The sequence below is a fragment of the Sorex araneus genome, chromosome 5 (assembly GCF_027595985.1).
Source record: "Sorex araneus isolate mSorAra2 chromosome 5, mSorAra2.pri, whole genome shotgun sequence".
NCBI classification, from domain to species: Eukaryota; Metazoa; Chordata; class Mammalia; order Eulipotyphla; family Soricidae; genus Sorex; species Sorex araneus.
The window spans coordinates 198209011-198233786 of record NC_073306.1 but is presented as its reverse complement, the minus strand read 5'-3'; the positions used below and the strand labels follow the sequence as shown (position 1 = coordinate 198233786).

Genomic DNA, 24776 nt, shown 5'->3' with positions numbered 1-24776 from the left:
GATTCCCTTCACCAAAGGGTGAATGTTGGGGGCATCTCTGAAGGCGGCATGTCTCTGGGGCTCTCTCTGTCTGTGTTTGAATCACTAGTCCCTCCGCCCACACCTGGGCCACAGCAGCACCGCTACTGTGACCCACTGTGTCCCCCTAAGCCCCAGTCAGACCTTTGGAATTGATTCTTTTATCCTTGTTTTGTATCTGTCTTGCTGGAAACCTCACTGGTGTACCACATCTTTGAAATAAGAATTTGTAGTTCGAGGGGCTGGACTGATAGTACAGTGGGTAGGGTGCTTGCCTTGTAAGTGACTGACCCGGGTTCAATCCCCAGCATCCCATATGGTCTTCCAAGCACTGCCAGAAGTAATTCCTGAGTGCGGAGCCAGGAGTAAGCCCTGAGCATCAATGGCTTCTGAGTGACCCAAAAAGCAAAACAAATAAATAAAAATTTTAAAAAGTTATAATTTAGTAGGACTTTTCTCTTTACTAATCTGTAAGCTCCTCTCGTGGAATCATTTTCTCTCTTCCCCTCTTCCTCCTCAGATTCTTGTAGACCATTTAAGAAACATTCGCTTCACTTAAGTCACAGGCATTTCTTCGACCCCAGCCTAGAATGTCTGGTTCTGTCCTAAAAGTCCCCAAGTCCCCTCTGAGGACACACCCATTGCAGGACACCAAGGAAGGAACCCCAACCTCCATTCCCACCACACGTGGCTCTCCTCTCCTCACTGTTTCTCAACCCAGACACTGAATATTCCCACTAAAGCCGTTTCCTGCCTGAGATCCTAAAGTAGGCAGTCTTCCCACCAATGTCAGATGCATGTGACCTCAGAAACAACCCTAACTCTTCCTGCATCATAATTTTCTTTTCTTTTTTTTTTTTTTGCTTTTTGGGTCACACCCAGTGATGCTCAGGGGTTACTCCTGGCTTTGCACTCAGGAATTACTCCTGGCAGTGCTTAGGGGACCATATGGGATGCCGGGGATCGAACCCGGATCGGCCTCATGCAAGGCAAATGCCCTACCTGCTCGCTGTGTTATCGCTCTGGCCCCTGCATCATAATTTTCAAAGTAGCAAGATCAAGATTAAAAATAATAATAATGCCATAGGGTTGCTGGGAAAATAAAAACAAATGCCATGTTATATGAAATGCATTGCACATAATATATATCAGGGACTCTTAAGAACAAATACAGTCTCTACATCCCTTATCTGGCCCTACTTTCTTTGACTAGTTTCCAAAATGCAAATATCTCATTAATACATAGAGAAAACAATAACAAAACTGACATTTCCTGGCACTTCTTGCTCTTTATAAGTCATCTCATTTTATTCCCATAGCAAACATATGCTATCTTAAAAACAAAACACAACATATGCTATCTATAGAAATTATTCTGTGTCCTTTACGACATAAGAGGAGAAAAGAAAAACACAAAGAGAAGCAACAACTAGGTCAGGAGCCAGAATTCAAACTTAGACAGCTGACTAAAAGTCACATCGTTAACCCTTCTCTTTAGAGTTCCATTTGTTTATATCCCCTGTGACATTGTGTGAAGACAAATCACAATAGTGGCGACTGGCCACAATTAGTGAGATGCCATGTGGAAATTATTAAGTGACTAAAAATAAAGTGCGCTGTCGTTAAAATTCTTGGGATTCAACTCAGCCCGAGCACTCCCAACCTTGACTGAAGTCAACTGTTGGCTTAACCGAAGCAGAGAGCAGAGAGTTCTAGAAGAGACTCACCGGAACTCAGCGCGTGCTCCACTTCCTGCATGATCACCCCGGGGGAGGTGGTAGTGACCTGGGCCTCTTCCTTCAGGTGGGTCACTGCAGCCGGCTTGGTTGTCTGCGGTGTCGTCTCCGTGGGCACAGGCTCAGCCGGGACGTGCGGGGAGGGTGTAGCCCCAGAGCTGTGCTCCTGTGCTGTGGTCTCTGGAGACGTGGGGACGGCCGTGGGCTGGGTGCTGTTGTCGGAGGAACTGTGGTTGGAGCTGACAGAGGTCGAAGCCACCTCTGGCGACGTGACTGGCAGCGGTGAGGGCGATGAAGCTGGAGCCTGAGGGGAGGCGAGTGTGGGCGTCCCGGCGGCGGGAGACTGAGATCCCGGAGCAGTTACATTGGTTTCTGGGGCGCCTGAGCTGTGTTCCACGGGTGATGTTGTTAAGTGGACACCGCTGCTTGTTGAAGAGGGGTTTGTGCTTGTAACCTCCCGCTGGGTGACCAGGCTGGTGGTCTCTTCTCTGGGCGTTGCGGAAACATTCTTCAGGTGTGGAGATGTCTGGGTGGACGCTGTGACCAGGGGTCCAGAGCTGCTCGCTGCGCCACTCGTGGGCGAGGCAGGGGGGCTTTGTGGAGGGCTGCTCCAGGTGACTGTGGATGGGGTCGTCTTTACCGGAAGAGACACAGGCGAAGGCACTGACGTAGGCAAGCTCTGTACCCTCAGTCCTGTGGGAGAGGCAGTAGAGGTTAATGAAACTGAGAGGAAGGCTGTCTCACAGTGCCCTGGGGACGGCTTTCTCCTCACGGGCTGTGTCTCTCACTCTTGTGAAGGTGACTTTTCTAACATTATTTTTCCCCACAAATTGCTGGAATTCCCTTTGTGATTATCAGCAGGAACCAGCCTGAAGGCTTACTGTGGGCAATTAGTGGGTTAGTCAACACAAATCCAGCCAACACATAGAATAAACAAATCCTATTTCCTGCTTGCCCTTAAATAGTGGGACTCTCTGGGGAGGCTGATTTGATGAGACTGTATCAAAACGGAAGATACTTCTGCTCCACTGTACCTCTGGTGATGTGCAGGGTGTGTGAGGGGTGCAAGCTGCGGCTGGCACCTCTCAGAGGCTGCTCTTATTGGCTCTCCCCTGACCTGAGACAGTGAATTCTACATTTCCATATAGGAAAGCTGAGACTGTGGGGAAGGTGACAGGGAAGAACCGATGTGTTGTCACTTTCTAGCAGGGGAGAAAAGACTGGAGATCCCAGAAGCAAAAAACAAAACAAAACAAAACAAAAAACCAGCTGAGAAGAGGAATCTGAGATTTGAAATCTCTTCTGAGACTGGAACCCAGTTCTCCCAAATTCTAGTCTGGGATTTTCATCATATCCTTTTGCGAAATGTTCTGCTGGTGTGTTCAATTTAGTATTGATACTATTTCTTCCTTCACTTTTCTCGATTTATCCAGTTTGTTTCATTAATTCATAAATTCATTCATTCAATGGTGCCAACACTCTGCTAGATACTGGTTTATGATTTCTCTTTTCATTTAAAACATCTTTTGATGATGGCCCCAACCTTTTCCCAACTGACTCCCCCTCCCCCTAGTCATTTTCATCGAAGTGGATGGTTCCTGCTTCCATTCAGCTTCCGGTCAGTCAAAATGAAGATGGCATCAATGCAAATCTTTCCCTCCCAGAGAAAATCTATCTGTGACTCACGAGGAGTCTACCTTGAAAATATATCCCAACCTAACCACTTTTACCACTTCCCCCATTATCACAATGTTATCTGAGCTGATTCATAAAGAATAAAACACGGGATACATCATAACATTGAAGAAGAGGGGAAAGATTCATAGGGGGGATTCAGATACTTGACACTGAACTGCTTAACAATTCGTTCCACCCCAGGCATATCCAGTATCTAATGAGAAGTTGAGCCACAGAACCCATCGGAAAAAAATATTCTCATTATGTAACTGAATTTAACATTTATTTTGTTACCAAAATAATGGCTTACTTTAAATAAAAGGATGTAGCTAGGGATGTAGCTCAGCAGTAGAGCATTGGCCTTGCCTGTGTGACCTTGGCTCTGAGGCCTGGCACCACCGCCACAACAAAAAATTGATAAGAGATTTGCTGATTTGCTAGCCAGAAGTCTGAGCCTCACAATCAGGCCATGTAACAGTTCAAGCTATGGTGGACTCCGGCACCTGTGAAGTATGAAGTGTCTGTCATCTGGATGTCAGAGCATGTTGCAATAGAACACCCCGAGTAAAAGTGAATACAGTCTGTTTAAAGACAAGAGATATCAAAAGATAAAGCTCTCTTCATAGAAGATCATTGATCCTTCTAGAAGAGTCCCACCATCAAAAACTAGTTAAGCCAAATTAGGTCTCCAAAGCCCCAACTCCAAATTCTTTTAAATTGGGGATGGAGCCTCGACATTCAGAATCACTGAGATAAGTCTGAGGAAATATACTTTCTGTTTTCTGATGTGCAGGGCATGTGTTTTTGTTTATATATATATATATATATTTTACTTTGGGGCCACACTTGGCACTGTCCAGGGCTTATTCCTGGCTCTGCACTCAGGGATCAGTCCTGACAGTGATTGGGAGACCATGTGGGGGTGCCAGGAATTGAACCTGGGTAGGCAGCATGCAAGGCAAGAGCCTTTCCCTCTGCACCACTTCTCCACCCACTGTTTATTTCTTAGAGGGGCTTTCCTAGCAGGCATGATGGTTCCGTGCTTGCGCCTGGCAGTATTGGGAGCCACTGGAGACACATCCCTTGGTGTTTGGGGACCAGGCAGATGCAGTGTTTGAACCTGGGGTCTACTCAAATGCAAGACATCTGCTCCACTACTTTTAGGTCTCTTTCTGGCTTAGGACTTGTGTTTTGAGTGGAATGTTAATAAATCAAACAGCTCTGACTTTCAAAGACTGTATGGATTTTCAAAGGCTTTTCAAAAATTACAACGGAAGAGTGCTAAGGGAGGGTCCAGCATAAGAAAGTGATATAACTGAACTTCATGCAAATAAGAGGCAAAGTTGGACAGTGTTTCCTGGAAAAAAAAAATCATTACTGTACAGTTAAGGACTAGAACCTCTGACCTTTGACCCTCTCCTCCCCATTGTGCCCTGGCCACAACAAAGCTGGTCAAAACAGCACAACTGACCTTTCGAGGAAAAAGGAACTTAATATGTAGTACTCCACATACCTTTCCACTGCAATAGGGCTTTTTTTGTGTGTTTTTGAAGACAAAAACTAGTTTTAACCTGTCTTTAAGAAATTAGAAGACCTTTATCTCTACTTTATATTCTACAAATGAGGGGAGTCATTCCATGTCTGTCCCTCTCTGATTCATATCACCTAGGATGATACTCTCCATGTCCATCCACTTATATGCGAATTTCATTATTTCATCTTTTCTAACAGCTGCATAGTAGTGCAGTTGGTAGATGTACCAACGTTTCTTTAACCAGTCATCTGTAGATAAGGGCCAAGAGGATCGCTTCATGGCTTGGAAGTTGGCCTCACATGCTGGAGGAAAAGGCAGCTGGGATAGAGAAGGCACCACTAAGTAAATGATCTTGGAGGGCTCAATCAAAATGGGAGATGTGTGCTGAAAGTAGACTATGGACCAAACATGATGGCCACTTAGTACCTGTATTGCAAAATATAACACCAAAAAAGGAGAAAAAGAGTAAAAGGGACTTTGCTTGCCACAGAGGAAGGAGCTGCGAGATAGGGGAGGGATGCGGTGACAGTGGCGGGAAGGGATACTGGGAACATTGGTGATGGCGAATGGGCACAGGTAGAGGGATGGATACTCAATCATTGTATGACTAAAACATAATCACTAAAGTTTGTAAGCCTGTAACTGTATTTCACAGTGATTCATTAATTTAAAAAAATTAAAATATTAAAAATATTAAAAGAAAATAAAATAGAAGAGGGGCCAGAATGATAGTACAATGGGGAGGGTATTTGCCATGCATGTGGTTGACCAGGGTTCAAATCCTCATACCCCAGATGGTCCCCCAAGTCAACCAGGAGTGATCCCTGAGCACATAACCCTAAGTGCTGCTGGGTGTGACCCCAGAACAAACAAACAAACAAACAATAACAAAAAGAAAATGGAAGAGTTACAAGAATCTATCAATTATCTTTCAGGGGGCTTAACCTGTAGTGCTCAGGGCTTACTCCTGGCTCTATACTCAGCGATCACTCCTGCCAGGCCTCAGGGGACTGAACCCAGGTCCACTGTGTTCAAGGCAATGACTCACCCACTGTACTATTGCCCCAGCCGTGAATCTATTAATTTCTAAATTAGAGAAGAAAGAAACATTGTTTCAAAAAGAGAGTGACACTGTCATATATGGCGGGTGCTGTCTCAGCAGTGAAGGCCCGAAACAGGACATTGATTCAGGGACAAAATTTCTTAGACTTGGACCAAATGAGAAGAGTAGGGGGATGTGGCCAACTTCAGGGGAATGTAAAATTCCTCACTGAAGGTAAAACAAATGGTAGCCTTTCCTCAAGTTTGGTGAGGTCAAAGCTTTGGTGTGTAAGAATGTTAGACAAACTATTGCTCAGAAAATGGAAAGCAGATTCTTTGTTGGGGAGAAAACTATTTGTCTCCCTGTATATTGGTCTTTACCTCAGGGATAAAGGGTTGTAAAGTTATAAATGATATAGTTATAACTTCTTGATATATGAAAGAACTATGTCTGGGGCTGGAGCGATAGCACAGAGGGTAGGGTTTTGCCTTGTATGTGACCGACCTGGGTTTGATTCCCAGCATCCCATCTGGTCCCCCGAGCACCGCCAGGAGTAATTCCTGAGTGCAAAGCCAGGAGTAACCCCTGTGCATTGCTAGGTGTGACCTAAAAAGAAAAAAAAAAAGAACTATGTCTGACTTACTTGCTCCCCGATTCTTGCCTTGTTAGGACTAGGAGGGGCCAGAGGGCCAAAGACTGGGCAGGAAGACAAGCTCTCCCACGGAGGGAAGAGTTGCAGGATTTTCCAGAGTAGACAGTCTGCACATGTGCCCCTGATGCTTGGCCCCAGTGGGGTCAGGAATAGGGCTTTGCAACATCTGCCTCAAGTAGACAATGACCGTGCCCTGAATTGGGTCTCAGAAACAGCAACCTGGGTCAGGTCCCAGGCTGCCTGATTCCCCGTGCTACTCCCCTACCTCCCTGCCCTGTGTCCTTTCTTAACCTTGGTTTGTAAAGTACCTGAGAACACATGTTGACAATGCTTTGGCAAATTTGGTGAAACTTGATCAAAACACAGTGACACCCTCTCCAGTTACTGCCAGGTCCGTCTGCCTGCTGCCCTGACTTCATGAGTCACTCCAGGCCTACCTGGCAGAGCCCCGTGGGTGTTGAACATCTGCAGGCTAAGCAGCACTTAAGGGTTATTCCACACAGCCACCAAAGGCCAGTGGCACTGCCTGGTTCTCTTTTAGGGATTGAGAAGAGGAAAGGAAGCTTGCAGCAGCTTTTCCTGCACTGAGATAAAATTTCAAATCCTCAGGGTCTAGAAGGTTCTCTATGGCTCAACCTCAATCTGCCTCTCCAGTGTTAGTTGTAAACACACCATGTCTTCAGACATACCAAGCTTTTCCTCTTCTCTGCCTGAAATACTTCTGTGTGTCCTTCCTACTGGTTTACCCTGTTACTTAAGGAACTTTGCAATTCCCCTTCTAAACTCTCCCTGTAACATCCTCCACTTGGATACTTCACTGTACTTTCAGCACCTCATCTTTTAATTTCATAGTGCTGAATCTGGCATGTGACCACGTAATTGCTGGTGGGAAACTTTTTTATTTATATAATATAAAACTTTATATTCTAAAATTCCCGTGGCATAGGGGATTTTCTCACCAGAGGTCCATACTAGAAAATCTGCTTTTAGATCTAGATATTGAGCGAGTGAATGAGCTGAGTGCTCTGCATGCATTATCTCATTTAATGAAAGTCACTAACGCTATTATCTTGATTTCACAGCTGATGAAATGAAAGATAAGAAAGGTGAAATAACTTCTCTAAGGCCTCTCAGCTAGTAACAGGTACCACTTGAACCTGACACGATCTGGATCCCCATTAAGCTTTTAACAACCCCATTGTATTGTACTGAGAAATGCAAGCATGTTTCAGAAGCCCCTTGTTTGTAAGGCAATCTGAGTTCTCCTCTAACTTCCAGAATCAGTAGTCCAGTGCAGGCTACTAAAGTGATCTTTAACAGGGTTATCTGACCATATGAATTCATTCCATTTTTCTTTTCTTTTGGGGTCACACTGAGCGATGCACAGGGGTTACTCCTGGCTCTGCACTCAGGAATTACTCCTGGTGGTGCTCAGGGGACCATATGGAATGCTGGGAATTGAACCCGGGTCGGCCGCGTGCAAGGCAAACACCCTACCTGCTGTACTATCGCTCCCAGCCACTATAAATTTCTGGATCGGCTTCTAAGCAGACTTTTGCAATTTTTGCTTGCTTACTTCCATTTTGGAAGCTGCAGGATTTTCTCTCTGTCTCTGTCTCTCTCTCTTTTCCTCGCTGCCTGATGCTGACCAGTCATCCATCCTGGAAGTCCTGGTTGGTAGTCATCTGGCCCAAACACAGGCTGGCCTTGTGATTACTGGATCAAATGGATTAATCTTTAGCAAGCATTTGAAAGAAAATTGGAAAATAACCTTCAAATAATACATGTATTTTCATGTAGCTGCTAGGTCTTTAAACTGAAATATGTAGCTGTTAGGGGGCTCACATAGAACACACCATATTGTCCTGCCTTTGCTTGGGATTGCGGAAGGCACCAAACACTCCAGAAGGTTCATATAACATCTGCAAAACTGTTACTAATCAGTCTGGTACAAACATATGGTATTTGGAAGCAATCATATGTTGGACAGAATTGTATGTCCCTAAGTTATCAGGCGTTTTTTAAGAAGATACTCGTTCTGAAGTAGAAAAGCCATTTTCTCTGGAATGTTTTGTTTATAAAAAGGAGATAAGATTTTAGTCCTAGAAGAGGAACAGGGCTTCTGTAATCCAGCCACTGAATCAGAATCAGACCTAATGCATGACTCAACTTCCAGAGCCACAAAAACAGGACTAATAATGTTGCCGGGTTCCCTGTGGGTGCTGCGAATGCTAATGAGAGAATAATATTTGTGAGAATATTGTACTTTCTGGGGATAGATATATATCCCCACCCCCAATGCAGCAACTGCATTTTTCAATTAAATTCACATCAAAGCTCTTTATCTTTGGGGTTGAGGATGTAGTAAAGGTGTCAGGAACAGATTCTTGTATGCACAAGGTTGGCCAAATGGCCCCAAGCACTGGAGAACCCAGACCACAGCTGTGCAGTTCCATAGTGCTGGGACTGAGCATTGAACCATTCCATTTGTTCTGTTAATTATTGTTGCGAATGGTCTCTGGGCCCCCAACCACTGCTTAGGAATCTCACCCTGCCCTTCCCCCAATACCTGATTATCTTTAATTTGGGGGTTACTGTGGTGTTTGACCTCAGGAGGAGACCATGCTGAGCAATGATGTCAACTGGTGAAATTTTGAAGATACCATTTTGGCTTTTTTGGGGTACCTGTGGTCTACCCAGAGGCCTGCAGTCCGCTATCAGGAGTCCCTCCAGTGGCCCCAAGACTAATGAAACTAAGGAGATTCTGGGGCCAGGATAGAGACTGACCTGTCACCTTTCCTTGTTGCTGTTTTGGGGCCATGCATGGAGTGCTCAGGGCTGACTCATGACTCTGTCCTCAGAAATCACTCATGACAGTGCTTGGGGAACCACATGGAATTTCAGGGATCCAACCTAGATCAACCATATGTTCGACAAGTGACTTGCCCACCGTCCTGCCTCTCCAACCCCCACATTTCCCAAGGAGCTTGGGTATACCTGCTTCACATTTCTGGAAGGATGTAGGTGAGGGAAGGGATGAAGGTATCGATTCTGTTGATTTGTAGAGATTAGCTTAAAATCAGTCACTCAGATGGTTACCCTCGGTACACTGAAACTGGAGTTTTCTACCCTGCTTATTCTGGTGCTAGTAGGCCATACTCTCTGACCTGGGGACACAATTAAGTTTCCTATGCCTTTCCTGCTTGTTCTATTATAAAAATTTTTTAAAAAGTCTTTTTTAATGGGATTGAAAAGTAAAAAGTGGGATGTTTGTAAGATGCAGTGGTTCCTTGCCTGCTACGAGAGTAACATCCTCTTCCTTATATCTCACGGTGTAGAGGCCCCAACACAATGAAGTCACTCCATGACCCTGCAGTCTCCGGAAAGGATTAGAACTCAAAGTCTATAATAAAACCACTCAACTACTGTAGCTATTTAAGAAAGGTAAAATCTTGCCATTTTTGACATGATTAGCCCTGAGGGCGTGATGCCAAAAGAAATTAGCTAGAAAAGGGCAAATATTGTGTGATTTCACTCATTGGTGGAATATGAAGAGACAAAACAAGACAGAAACAAACTCTTAGATACAGAGAAAAAGCTAGGAGAGGAGAATGTACAGAGAGGGAAGGGATACTATGGTGGACTTAAACTTTTAATCAGTGTTTTACAAACTGTATTTATTTTGGAGGGGCAAAATAAATACTGTTTTCTAACCGGGTTAGAGCCCATTATGTACAAGTACCACATCTTATCCAAACTCCTCTGTGAGTGGGTGTTTGGGTAGGAAAACGAGACTTTTGCTAGTGAACATGATGCAGATGTCAAATATGCTGTATGCTTGAAATATCTATTGTTATAAATCAATTTTACTGCAATAAAACTTTTTAAAAGAAAGAAAGTCTATAATATCAGCCTGCTTTGACTCAGAACCTCTTCCATTAGAAGACCTTTTTAGCCTGGGAATTGTCCAACTGGCTGAGGAAGCCCTGATTCAACTGCACCACTGCCTTCTCTGCCTACACACACTTGCCCTGACCTTACCTTGCCTCCAGCAGCTCAGCCAAGCATCTGTGACACCTTGGTGTACACACAGCTAGAGCTCTAGGTTGTCACCTTTCAAAGGCTCTCTACCTTTGGAAGTGGAGTTTGTTCTTGGGAGGAATCCTGGAATACATCCTGGCATTCTTAGTGGTGATTCAAATACTCAGTTTGAGTCATCACAGGACAATGCCCATAAAGTGCAATTAGATATCGTATTTCTGGTTACTATATCACCAGTGTCCATTACCTTTCACCCTGGGATCAGGAGGGAGGACAGGGACGGCCCCAGTGCAGACACATATCCTCATTGGATAGGGAGGGAAGTCAAGGGAGATTGACTTCGAGAAGAGTCTGCTGATGTAGACTGATGTTCCAAAATAAGACAGCCCTTGACTCATGACTCCTGGGACTCAATAATTTCCTTCCTTTGTCACATTTTCTTCTAAGGGTTTTCATCAAAGGTGCCCATCAGTATGAAAGAGTATTGAGATACACAGTTACAAGGTTGTTCATGATTTGGTTTCAGTTATACAATGTTCCAACACCCATTCCCTCACCAATGTACACTTCCTACCATCAATGTTCCCAATTTCTTTCCCTCCCACTCCCCCTTCCTGCATCTGTGGGAAATACTTTTCTGTCTGTCTGTCTGTCTGTCTGTCTGTCTGTCTGTCTGTCTGTCTGTCTGTCTGTCTGTCTCTCTCTCTCTCTCTCTCTCTCTCTCTCTCCTCTGTCTCTCCTTTTGGCCACTATGGTTTGCAATGTAGATACTGAAAGGTTATCATGTATATCCCTTTACCTACTTTCATTATTCAGTTCTTGCATGAATGGGTATTTTTCATGTTTCTTTATGTCTTTTTAAAATGGAACTATATACATAGAATACAAACACATGTGTACAAAGCAACATACTTTACAGGTGCATAACCAGCATTCTGATCATAGAACTTCACAGAAACTTTCAGCACACCAGAAAGTTCCATCATTGCCAGTCACTGATATGATCTATAAAAATTAGGTCTCTTATTCTGACACTTTTCTTACTGTAGATTATTTTTACCTGTTTCTAAACTTTCCATGTGGGGATGCATAAAGTCTAGGATTTTTTAATACAATAGTACCTGCTGTACTATTGCTCTGGCCCTATGTCTGGATTTTATCACTCTTTTGGGATTAACTTGTATGCATTAATAACTCATTTTTTATTGCTGTGTAGTAATATATTTAATTGTGTGAATATATCACAAGTCGTTTACTTGTTCTACAAATGATGGACATTTAGGCTAGTTTTATTTAGCATATTACAAACAGGCTACTTTCTACATACTTTGTTAATTAACATTATTATAAGCGAAATTTTAGATAGTTTACATATTAAGTCACTTAATTGTTCAATACACATACATTAATATCATTCTTCTCATTTTATAAATAAGCAGCAAATTGACACAGAAGGGATTAAAGAACTTTCGGTGTGTTACAACCAAGTACTCCACCTTGGATTTAAACTCTTGAAGTAGTTTATCTTAAAAAATTGCCTTCTTAATTATCTTGTTATATAGCTATATGTTAAAAGTCAAACATAACCATAAGCAAGCAAATATTCTAATAACTTTGTCCTTAATATATGCATATTGGAGAGAGAAGAATGTGTCCATTCATAAAATTACTATGAGAATTATTTTTTAAAATACATATATATATATATACATATATATCACTGTCACTGTCATCCTGTTGCTCATTGATTTGCTCAAGTGGGCACTAGTAACATCTCCATTGTGAAACTTGTTGTTACTGTTTCTGGTATATCGAATACGCCACGGGTAGCTTGCCAGGCTCTGCCGTGCGGGTGGGATAAACCTTTTTCATGGACTATCAAGCACAGTAGCTTGCCGGGCTCTCCGAGAGGGATGGAGGAATCAAACCTTGGTCAGCTGCATGCAAGGCAAATGCCCTACCCGCTCAGTTCCAGCTTGGGGGAATGAGACTGTTAGAAAGCAAGGAGACTTCTAGAAAATTTTTACATCCTTATAAAGGGAACATGTAAGACAGGGCTTCTACTCTTTCCCTATCTCTCAAGTGTTTAATATAGATATGATGTATGGCACAATGGCAGCAATCTTGTGAAGAGAAATCCCCAAAGGATGATAAAAAAGAGAGAGATAAATAACCTTTATCCTTAATGATACTGTTGATCTTGCCAAAGTAGTGTGGGATGCCTGTCTCCAGACTTCTTATTAAATGCAAAATATTGTCTTCGAGGACTCAAGCACTGCTAGTCAAGCTTTCCTTTAGTGGAAATAGAAATGACAGACCATGAAGAAGGCTTATCATAATACCTGATTCACAAATAAGAGGTCCATAAATATTAGTTTATTATATTGACCTCTGTGTAGCAGGAAGCTGCGCCCCAAATACATCCTCTCATTTTAACCTGGTAGTGATTTTCAATGGGGATATTGTTTAGGTTTCATGAGAGGAAGATGATTATTCCTCCTGGCATCAGCTGTGAGCCCCAGGGATGCTGTACCTTTAATTAATAGGCAGCCGCACCTGTCAATTTCCCAGCAGGTATTCTAGAGACCAATGTGAAACCTCAGCTGCCTTACACATTCGCACCGAGGCAGCAGAAAGGAAAGGGAAAACAGAGATACGTATTATTTGTATTTGACTGTTAACTTCTGGGGGCATTTTCCAATAGTATTCTTGAAACTGACTGCAGTAGGCCAAGGAAGCAGAGGGATAGTACTTGCAGTTATCCCGGACCTGTTCCATATTCTTTTCTACAAGCTGCCCTGCCATTATCTGCTCTGAGCTCTAATCAGAAACACATTGGGATGGCAACGAAGCATTATTTTTAGGTTTTAGGCATCATTCATTAGTTTACTTCGGAAAATTTAATTGGATAACTGAAGAGCTGGAGCGATAGTGCAACGGGTACAGTGTTCACTTTGCACTCGGGCGGCCAGGGTTCGATTCCTCCGCTCCTCTCGGAGAGCCTGGCAAGAGAGTGGTGTATTCTATATGCCAAGAACAGTAACAAGAAGTCTCACAATGGAGACATTACTGGTGCCCGCTCAAGCAAATCGATGAGCAACGGGATGACAGTGATACAGTGAACTGAAGAGCTATTACAGGGATTAAGGTGCTTCCTGCATGCAGCCAACCCTTGGATGATCCCTGGCACCACATATGGTCCAGTGAGTATTTTCAGGAGTGACCCCTGAATGCAGAGCCAGGACTAACCTTGAGTACTGATGGGTGTGGCCCCAAACTTTCCCACTCCCCCACCCCCGACTTAAACTTTGGTTTGTTTAGTTCCAATTGAGCAAATCAAGCACAAGGGGTAGCCTTGAACTCTACTGCATGCGACCCCAAACTCCTCCTTCCCCCCATTCAGTTGGGCTTTTGTTTGTTTTGTTTCAGTTCAGTAAATAGAGCACAAACTAAGATGTAAACATTTTATTTACAGGTTTCCTTTTGTTGTTGTTGGTATTAGAACAGCCTAGGATCGAATCTTCTTTGCCGCAATATTCCTTCCAAGGAACTAAATCATTTGAAATGAATATGAGGAATGATGCCTTATGCAAGAGATGTTGTGGCTAATGAATTTTAATTAAATACTTTGAAATGAGGGGGACTAACTCTTTGAAGAAATTTCATGCTGGGTCCTCATTTAATATGACTAATTACCTTCTACCTGATAGCCTGAGGTATGAGAAAGCTTTCTGACTCTTAGCACACCTAAAACTCTAGCTTCTCTTAGGTCCTTGCTCCCTAATAGCATTCACTATTCTAGAAAGATGTATCTTGATTTTCTAATTCATGGTGTTTGCATTTCTGCTTAACATAATATAAATCACTGCTCGGGCACACACAACCACATGAACATTATCTTTGTGTTTCATTTGTCATCCAGCCTCCAAATGCTGCTGTCCTCAGTATCTTTCAAATGCCTGCAGCAGAACCACCTCTGCTAAGGGAAGTGTCAGCAGCATCAATTGGGGAGACGCCACTGGCACTGTTACTGGAGCACAGCATATTCTGATGAAAACTTGGGAATCCATTAAAATGCGAGTCCACAGTCACTGCTGACAGATGCTATTAAATACATCAATCTGCACGGACAGAATCTGGCGACATGAGCTAACTTGAGCAAATTACTGAAGCTGGCTCCACTGGTAGCTCAATTTAAAGAATAATTTTGCTTTTGGTATGCATATTTAGGATAACTAAGTGTTGCTGCTTAGGAAAAAAATATTCAAAAAAGTAACTCTGCCCATTTTAAACTTTATGAGTCACTTCTCAAATATATGCCTATGTTCCCTCTGGCAACGGTGGGATTAAACAGTGACACCCTAAATGCACACAGGCAAAATTTGAGGCAGAAGCAATTTTACCTCATGGCTTTATTTTTACAGTGACTTCAGGTCTAAATACCTTGCATCTTCTCCTGTCTCCAAGTGGCTTTTGGGCTTAATGCTCAAAGTCTGACAATCAGGCGACCTTTCCCCATCAAATCAGCATCCCTGGTTTCTCTAATCTGTCATCAACCTTCTCTTTATCCAAGTTATTTTGGTTTTGCTTTTAAGTAAAGATTGTGTTGGAACCGCAGATTGTCCAGGGGATAAGATGCTTGCCTTGCATGTAGCCGACCTAGTTTGCATCCTGGCACTGCATATGGTATTCTAGGCACTTCTTGGAGTGATCCCTGAGCACAGAGCCAGTGCCCTTGAGCACTGCCAGGTGATGGCCCCCAAACTTAAGGAAAACAAAAGCAAAAATTGTGTACATTTATTATGAACAACATAATTATTTCTTATACACGCAGAGAAATGATCACCAAAGTCAGTATGTCATCTTCCTATAGTTAATTTCTTTTTCTTATGGTTATGAGAGCATAGGAACATGCTCTTAATAAATTTCCAGTATTGAGTATAGTGTTGTTAACTGAATGATCAGTATAGAGTTATTAACTGAGCTGAAATTAGAGTTCTACACTTACTTATCCAATATGTACCTTTAGCTGACATTTCTTCATTTCTTCTATGCCCCAACCTTTATAATTACTCTCTTACTTCTATGTATTCTCCATTTTCAGCCCACACATAGAAGTGTGTGGCTTACCATATCATATAGCAAGAATATCCTCCAGGTTTGCTATGTTGTACAAGTGGCTGAATCTTCCATTTACTAAGGCCAAATAATATTTCATTATTTCATTGTATGAAATAATGAAATTTCACCTACCTCCCTACCTATCTGTGCTGAATTTTTTATATCAATTTCTCCAAAGTTCCACCACGTACAAGAGGCAAGGCTGGGGTTTGGGTCCAAATATGTCTAATAATTCCAATTATCTTCAGGTCTTTATATAAGAAGGATCTTAATCCTGTAGATATGAAGTCAAAATACTAGAGGAAATACCTTGTTTGCACTGTGGTGAAATATTAAGCCACACATAAATACGCACAATATAAATAATTATCAGAAAGAAGAACATTTTAGGCTTAGCCAAACATAGAAATTCTTTATATAGCCAGCCAGAAGAAAATAGTGGGGCCAGTTGTTAAGACATGGGACAGATGTCCACACTTTCCTGGGTAGTCTGTCTGCCAGCAAGTCTACTCACACATTTCTCTCTAACTCAGAGACTGTTTTAGCGTGAGGGAGTCTCATCTCTCCCTTGAAGTACTTATCAAGTGTTCAGCCAGCTCTGCAGGCTGAAGCCGGCCCTTTGCTTTGCCTAGGCTATGGGCCCGTACATGCATTCACAAGTCTTCATCCAGAAAATCTACCTTTAATGAAGTCCTTATCAAATAATAGCATATAGAAAAGTCTAAGTGACTATAATATCAGAAATAGCATTTCTATTCTCTGTGTAATTGAATCAAGAACATTTCAGTTCTGACTTCTCCCTTTCAGAAATCTACACTTTCACTCAAACCTAAGCAACTAATAGCAGGATAAAAAAGATATAAGCAAACTCTCTGAACCATGTAGAGAAAATTAATTTTCATTTCTATGTATGATCATACATATCTAGAGAAGAATATGCCAAGTAACGGTTTTGCCTGATTTCTATTTTTCACTATAAAACAGCCAAAATAAGTCGAGGTAAACAATAATTAAAAAAAAAAAGAAGAAGGAAAACCAAATTCTCCTTTTTAAAAAGAGGTTGTAAACCTCCCAGTAATTAGCAGGACAGCATCTGCAGACTCACAAATGATCCCCAATGCCATCTTTCCACTGCACAGAGGATATTTCTATTTGAGTAACATTTTATCATCAATTTCAACAGGTTTTAACTGAAATCCAGAAATTTCAAAGCATTCTCCTGAAGGTTCACTTGGGGTTGCTAATGACACTAGTTAAAGCTCTAAGTTTTGTTTTCATTATCCTGTTGTGCAATCTTTTAACCTTCACTTAAAAAATTATTTAGAGCCTACTAAGCAACAAATAGCATGTTTGGCGGTTAGCATAAGGCCTTTGTCCTTAGGGAACTTAACATTCTTAACATTAATCAAAGAAGTAAGCCAATGACTAAGCCTCAGGGCGAGTGCTGTCTAATTAGCAAGGTCTAGGGCATCCTCTCACAACCTGGTGCCCCGTGGTCCTCTACAAGGCCCCAGGATACCCAAATACAAGGCCACAGGTGATCATAAAGGAAATGAAATTACAGGCTACAGGCTAATCTGTAGGATAGAGAGATCACAGGATGGAAACAAGATCAGAATGAGACAATAATGTCAAAAAAATGGTTGAGAAATACTGATGTGGATACTGAGCAAGCATGCTGAAGAAAGCTTAAGCAAAATGGGTCAGGGTGTTCGGAGTCCAAAGCAAACCTTTTTGAGGGAAGTGAAAAATAGAGGGATAGCAAAAAAGGAGAAAAAAAATATGAACAGAAAGAATTTAATGTATAAAATCCCCAGAAATCAGAGAACATGAATTCCTATGATGAGAACCTAGAATGCAAAATGGGAAAGGGTGACACAAAAGAGATCATCAGAGAGTGCATCGCACGAGGCCTGTTAAGACACATATGACTCACTCCGTTATCGACAGAAAGTTCCAATGTCACATATATGATGGATACCACTGATTTTGAACAAAAGGGTTAGGTGATCAGTTTTATGTTTTTGCTTTTTTTTGGGGGGGGGTCACACCCGGCATTGCACAGGGGTACTCCTGGCTCTGCACTCAGGAATTACTCCTGGCGGTGCTGGGGGATCACATGGGATGCTGGGAATCAAATCCGGGTCGGCTGCCTGCAAGGCAAACGCCCTACCCGCTGTGCTATCACTCCGGCCCTTCAGTTTTATGTTTTTGGAAGATAGTTGTTGTAAGAACAAAGAGCAGACTGGAAGCCGAAAAATCTGGAGCCAGGGAAAACAGCTAGAGACCGTTTCAGATAAGCTACCTGTCTGCACTAAAGTAGTGGCTAGAGAAATGGAGAGAAGTCGGGCCACTCAGGATTGTTCTAAGAACAGGCAAATTTCATGTCAATCTCAATACTACCTTGGAGCACGTGGCAAGTACTCAAGGATCTTCGGATTCTACATGGAATTCTGGAACCCATTTTGACTCTTCTCAAATCTAGACTCTTCTGTAAACATGGCCATACTGATTAATTTCTAAGCACCTTGGTTTTCTCCAGTGTAGAAAAGCAATAATAACAGTATGCACCTCTCTCTTTTTTTTTTTTAATTTTATTTTTAGGTCATACCCAGAAGTGCTCAGGGCTTATTTCTGACTGGCTCAAGGAACTAAATGGGATGCTGTGCTATCTCTCTGATTTCATTTGTATACATCTCATAGCAAACAGAAAAATCATAGCCAATACTCTTAAGTACTTAAATAGTGTCAGCCATGTAAAAAAACACTCAAGTTTTATTATTAAATGTATTTGGCATTGCACTGTCATTTCCTCTATTCACAGTTTCATTGCAACTTACCCACTTTCTACCTCATGATGGCATCTGAAAGGATTCCTGCCTTATTCTTTGTCCTTTACCTCATTCTACTTTGTACATAACTTCTAGGTGAGTGTTTAAGACACTTTTATTATGTCATTCCCTTTTGTAGATCTTGCAAACCTCTCCAAATTCTTAATCTAAAATGAAAATCCTTTCTTAATTCATTTTTTATTTATTCTTTTCTAGACTCATTTCCCATTATCCCTGAAGATATGTTTGAGTTACAAGAATCAACTTTGCAAGGAGTTTCATTTCATATTTGCTCTGTTTTAGGAAGATGCATTTGCTCACATTTATGAAAACTACTTCTCCCAAGAAACTGAGCACCAGGAAAGAGACCTATGAGGTCATTTTCCCAGTGGTACAATATTCCCAGTATGTTTGGTTTACAAATCTGTAGTAGTGACAAATATTGCAAGTCATTTGCGTTGCCTTTATTGATTTATTTTGTCTTTTGTAGACTGAAATGATTCATAGTAAAGGTTCAGATGTATGGTATCCAGTAGCAATGAATGAGCTAAACAAAGGCACCCAGCCTTATCAGAGAGTAATTAATGAAGGGAAATGACCTTGCAAGACCATGTCATGCTAACTAATGTCAACTATAGGAAGCAATAGTGACTATTTTAAGCAGATTTGTTGTGTTTTAGTATGGATAACTTAATTTCTAAGACCAGGAGGTGGCAACATTTTTTTAAAATTCTAAGTATTATGGACTTAAATCTGCAGGCCTATTTTTTCAACATTGTCTGAGATATGATTAAATTACATGGAAGCATGCATACAGTTTGCTTTCAAAATGTGTTATGCAAAAACCACAGCATCCTTTAGTCTAGAATACGTTTGGCCCTCTTAGGTAATAGGTTTCTTATGCCCCCTTTCTTAGGTAATACTCAGAACCTGATGACCCCATGTATTCTAAAGTGTTTATAAGGTTTCTTATCTTTACCTCTGACTTCAGGGAACATGAATCATTTCCAAGTCTTAAATTAAGGTCAGGATTTTCTTTTTTTTTGTCAATATCTTTCTTGCTATTTCTTGTACATTTTCCAGAAGCTTTCACACAAAGATTAATCCATTGGTACTCAATTTATGATTTAAAAGGAACCTCTAGAGAAACCCCTCAGGTTCTGGAGAGTCTCTCTGTCTTTGTGCAGTTCAAGGCAGGGATTTAAATATGCTCTTAAATACGTCATCATGTCCAGAACTGGAAATCTGTTTCATGTACTTTAGTATCCTTTAAGACAGTCTCACCACCCACCCCATGTTTCATTTATAACTCATTATCATGAAAATAAAAAAATGTTCCTGGAATGCAGGCCCTTATCATCTGACTTCACTTATTCCTAACACTCTGCTGTGTATAGGCTGTAAAATAACATCTCCTTATATGCTGTTTTGTAATGGTTGACTGTGAAGTGTCTTCCCTGCACTTCCATAACATCTTTTTTGTCCTCTTGTCTGTCTTCTCCATGTTCAGTTGTTCTTACATATAAGTGCTCCCCACCACAATAACATACAATCTGATAGCTTCAGTTATTACCTTTGATAAACACTTAGTGATAACTTTTCAATATCAGAGGGCTTTAGGGATAAACAAAGGCAGACAAGTGCCAACTGGTAAAATTATCCTGATTATCCTAATTACTGTTCTTTGTTGACACCCATTATGTAGGCTATTCCCTATCTTCAATTCTTAAACTCCCACTCTCTGTTGTGATTTTTCAAGATATTCCAATTCAGGTGGTAGTAAATTGGACCTTCTAAAACTTTCCCTGGATGATTGTAAATTGTTGTATTTTGGATTAAAAAAGACCTGTGGTCATTTGCTATTCCTGCATATCTTAGTGTCAGATCTGGCTAATGTGTGTTGTTCTGAGGTCAGTAGTATTCTGGTAGAGCTCACTACTTCCTGTACTGTTGTTGCAAAAATTCTTCCTCCTTCAGCTAGAAAAACTGGTTTTGTAGGCGAGATATCAGTGAAATTACTATCTCACAGGTGAAAGTCATTTCCTCAAGGGCCTACTGCAGGCTTTGCTTGCTTGAATTAGCCACTATGTCAATGGATGTGCTCCTCATTTCCACATGACCAGTCTTCTCTCACCTCAAGCCCAGGATATCCTAAATTCAACATATAATTTTTACAGAATTTATGGCCCTTCCCTCATGGGTCCCAGTTTCATTCATAGTGCCTTTAACTTCCAAGGTAAGTTTAAAGTTTAGGAGTCATCTTTTGCACATTGTCCTCTAACTATTTTTACCTGTTCTATGTTCTAGTTTTAGTGGTCCTATACTTCTAATGTCTTTTGTTGCTTATTGGCTCTGGTCTTGTTAGCTTTCTCTATTCATCATTTTTCTGAATTCCCTCTAGGAGTCCCTTCCTGGAAGGCATTGTGCTAGCATCACCAATCTGTGCCACACAGCATTTCCAGGTAAATCTCCCTCAAGATTGAGCTGCTTTGATCAGATAGAGAAGGGAACATCAGGTAAAGGGTATTCTGAGGACCACTCGGGATGGGAGATATGTGCTGAAAGTAGACTACAGACCAAACATGATGGCTACTTAATACCTCTACTGCAGACCACAACACCTAAAAGGAGAGAGAGAACAAAAGGGAATGCCCTGCCACAGAGGCGGGGGTGGGGGGATAGGGTGGGCATGGTGGGAGGGATACTGGGATTGGTGGCGGAGAATGGGCACTGGTGGAGGGATGGGTACTCGATCATTGTGTGACTGGAACGCAAGCACGAAAGTTCATAACTCTATAATTGTACCTCACAGTGATTTGCTAATAATAAGAAAAAAATGAAAAAAAAGAAAAGATTGAGCTGCTTCAGTGTCTTTCCCTTTTCCAGAGTTTCAACAATGCCTCACTGTCTTAAAACAGAGCCTAAGCTGCTGTTCACAGTACTGAAGGTTCTTTTCTCAATGATCTTGGCGTCTGTACTACCTTTGTAATCTTAGTCATTGCACCTCACCCCACACCTGTCACTTCCAGTTAAACTGCACCTCTATCTTCTCTTGGAATTCTCTCAGGCCCATTATGCCTGTTTAAACCTATAAATCTGAACTTTATACTCCAGCACACATGCCAACTCCCTTATGTCATTTTTTCGAAGTTTCTAGCCAGAAGTAATAGCCAAGTGTTTATGCTTAGAACAGTGCCTGGAACACAAGACATATTAATTTGATGAATAACTGACTCTTACATGCTTTCAGAACAACCTATGCTTGTCTAATGGCACTTTCCTCCCTGCCTGGATGCACAACTTAGCTCTCATTCAACAGCACCACGATGTGCAAGGTGCCAGGCCTAGGAGTGAGTGGAATGAATGGCTGTCTCTCCATGCAAGGCAAAAATGTTTCTGTACACACAACTGTCCTTCACCCCAGAGTATGAGCACATGTACCATGTATGTAACTCTGTGTGTGTGTGTGTCCACTGCACATCTGGTTGTTTTCTCTCAAGTTGAGATTCCCAAAGGAATAGACAGTATCTGACTCCTCCTAAGTTTGCTCTCAGTCTCACATAGGTCATCCATGTCCTACAGCGAACACTGAATTCAACAGACATGATGCTTTTCTGAACAAGTGAAATCAAAGCAAGTCTTACGAGGGTGAGTATATGGTCATGTGTCTCAAATAACTGAGACAAAATATTCAGTGTTGCAATTTCTTCAAAATCTAGAGGATTCTTGTGAATAACTTCTCCTCATGATCTTCTTATCTACCATTTAAAGTAGAGGTTACTTTATATTCATATTCGTATGCTGTCCTAACATAATCACTTTCTGGAGATATAATTATTAGACTATTCATTGGTTTTCATTTATGGTATAAATTTTTCTTTGAGTATTTTTTTGGGGGGAAACCCAGTTGTGCTCAGGGTTTACTCCTGTCTCTGCATCCTGGGATCACTCCTATTGGACTTGGGGAACCATATGTAGTGCTGGGGATGGAACCCAGGTTGATTATGGGCAACATATGTGCCCTACCTGCTATACTTCTGCTCTAGCCCTCTAGCATGAATATTTATAGTTGATGCAAATGTGTACACAAATGCTGCATATCTTTTCTTCTTAGAACTAACAAGGGGTGGAGAAATGGCAGAGAGAATACAGTGGTTAAGGCATGTGCCTTATTAGTGACTGTCCCCTAAGTGCCCTAGAGGCAGTTCCTGAGAACAGGCTAAGCATAAGCCTTCAGTACAGGTGAGTATGATCCCAAATCAAAAGCAAACAAAAAAGAACAAAGGAGTGGAATCCTACAGTGATCCCCACACACTGTGATTCTATTGTCCAACAACTGCTGATGGGCCAAGTAGACACTTGGCCCCAGTGAACCAGATTCTTATCTCAAGGAACCTTACTTGCATAGTCTGTCAGAATTAATGTTTGGTTGGAAGGGCATCTCCCCATATCCCATAAAGAAGAAGGGAAATCCAATTTGAAAAAGAGTAAAACAAACATAAAGAATGAAAATCACAAATACTGGGTATGTACCAGGTATATCTCATTTCATTTTCAATGAACTCCTCTATATCCAGGCTTCACAGTCAAGACAACTAAGTTCGAAGCTGTGATGGATGGACATGGCAGAAGATGAATGTAACTTCAATGGTCTATCTCTTGAGTCCAGCTTGTTAGCTTGGCATTAAATGGTCATGCTCCATTTATCAACAGGGGTACTTCTGAGAAATCTATCATTGGACAACTTCCTTATTTGGAATGTTAGAAAGTTATAAATATAGATGGAATAATATACTACATTCCCCAGAGGCTTCCTGAAATAGCCTTTTGGGATCCCCTATGTGGCTGTCATTGACCAAAAGGACATTCAGTGACACATAACGGTATTACTCCGAGCATCGGAGCAGAATGAGGAACCTCTTGTGTTTAGAGAGAGAGCTAGCTGACTGACTAGCTGGGTTTCCAGGTCTTGCTCTGTGGAGATGGAGACTTGTCTCAACTTTCTGCTTCTGTCTGCTATGGAAGACCCATTCCTTTCTTCCTCTCTGCTGAAATAATTTCAGAAATTTCCATTACCTACAATCCAAAGATCACATACAATAGGTGGCTTCCTTCATTCAAATTCTTTTTGACATCTTTAGCTATGTCACTGGACTTCATGCACATCTGCTCTATTGCCATTCCAGCAACCTCTGCTTCTCTTTGTGTTGGTTTTCTCCACACAGGTACGCATGGACAACATGGCTTTGCACCTGCAAATTCTACAACTACACATAAAAATCAGTTACTTTGTGTAAATGTGAGAAAAAAAATTAAAGTAATTGGAACAAGGTGTCTAGGACTTCATTTAATTGATAGCCTGGTTAAATTATGAGGAAATATTTTTCATGTGATCTGTTGTGTGTTGTATGCGCAATTAATGCTTAGAGTGTAATTAGGCAGTTTGAAAATTAGGGAGGATAATTAAATCTGTCTTTTGCCTTTTATACTGTAAAAGAAACCCTTCAAAACAACTGAGAAAGGTAGAATCTAGCCAAATCCATTATTTTACCAGGAAAGCTTTTGGCAAGCTTTAGCTGGCATCTAAATCTATATTAATCTCCAAATGGGTTATGCATCCCAGACCCGATGCACTGTAAAATGCCATCTTTCAGCATTATTATTAAAGAAACAAGGCAAGACAATGAATTATTTTGTTAGGTATATAATTTAAGTCTAGTCCTCGTGCCTCTTGACTTCCTGCTGGATGAAACCAAGTGATTACTTGTTTGCACTCTGAGTTCAGATAGATCAGGAGTAAATCACCTTCCACTAGCTACTAGCTCTGCAATCTGAAGCGAATTACTTTTGACATTGGACATGCAACTTTGCCTCCCCTTCTCTCCCCCACCCCTGCCCCGGCCATTCAGTTTCCTCATATACAAAACAGAACCAAAGAAATATCTACTGCTCAGAATTTTGATAAGGATAAATGGAAGAATCTTGCTGGGAAGGGCCAGGTATCAGGGTGAAATGTATCTGTAAACTGTTTTACTGGGGGTGCCAATTGTAAGACCTGACTGTCCTCTGACATAGCGCCATTTTGCAGGTAGTCACAGAGCCAGTTTAAGTAGATCCAAGTGAC

The 24776-nt window shown here is 41.6% G+C and overlaps 1 protein-coding gene across 1 annotated transcript in view; it reads right to left on the bottom strand.

Annotated features, from left to right (window-relative positions):
- PARM1 (prostate androgen-regulated mucin-like protein 1) overlaps positions 1–24776 on the bottom strand; it is a 104830-nt gene that overhangs the window by 36606 nt on the left and 43448 nt on the right. Inside the window, exon 2 of the mRNA XM_055140217.1 lies at positions 1746–2447. Coding sequence (XP_054996192.1) covers positions 1746–2447 — 702 coding nt within the window. The remainder of the gene's footprint in view (positions 1–1745; positions 2448–24776) is intronic.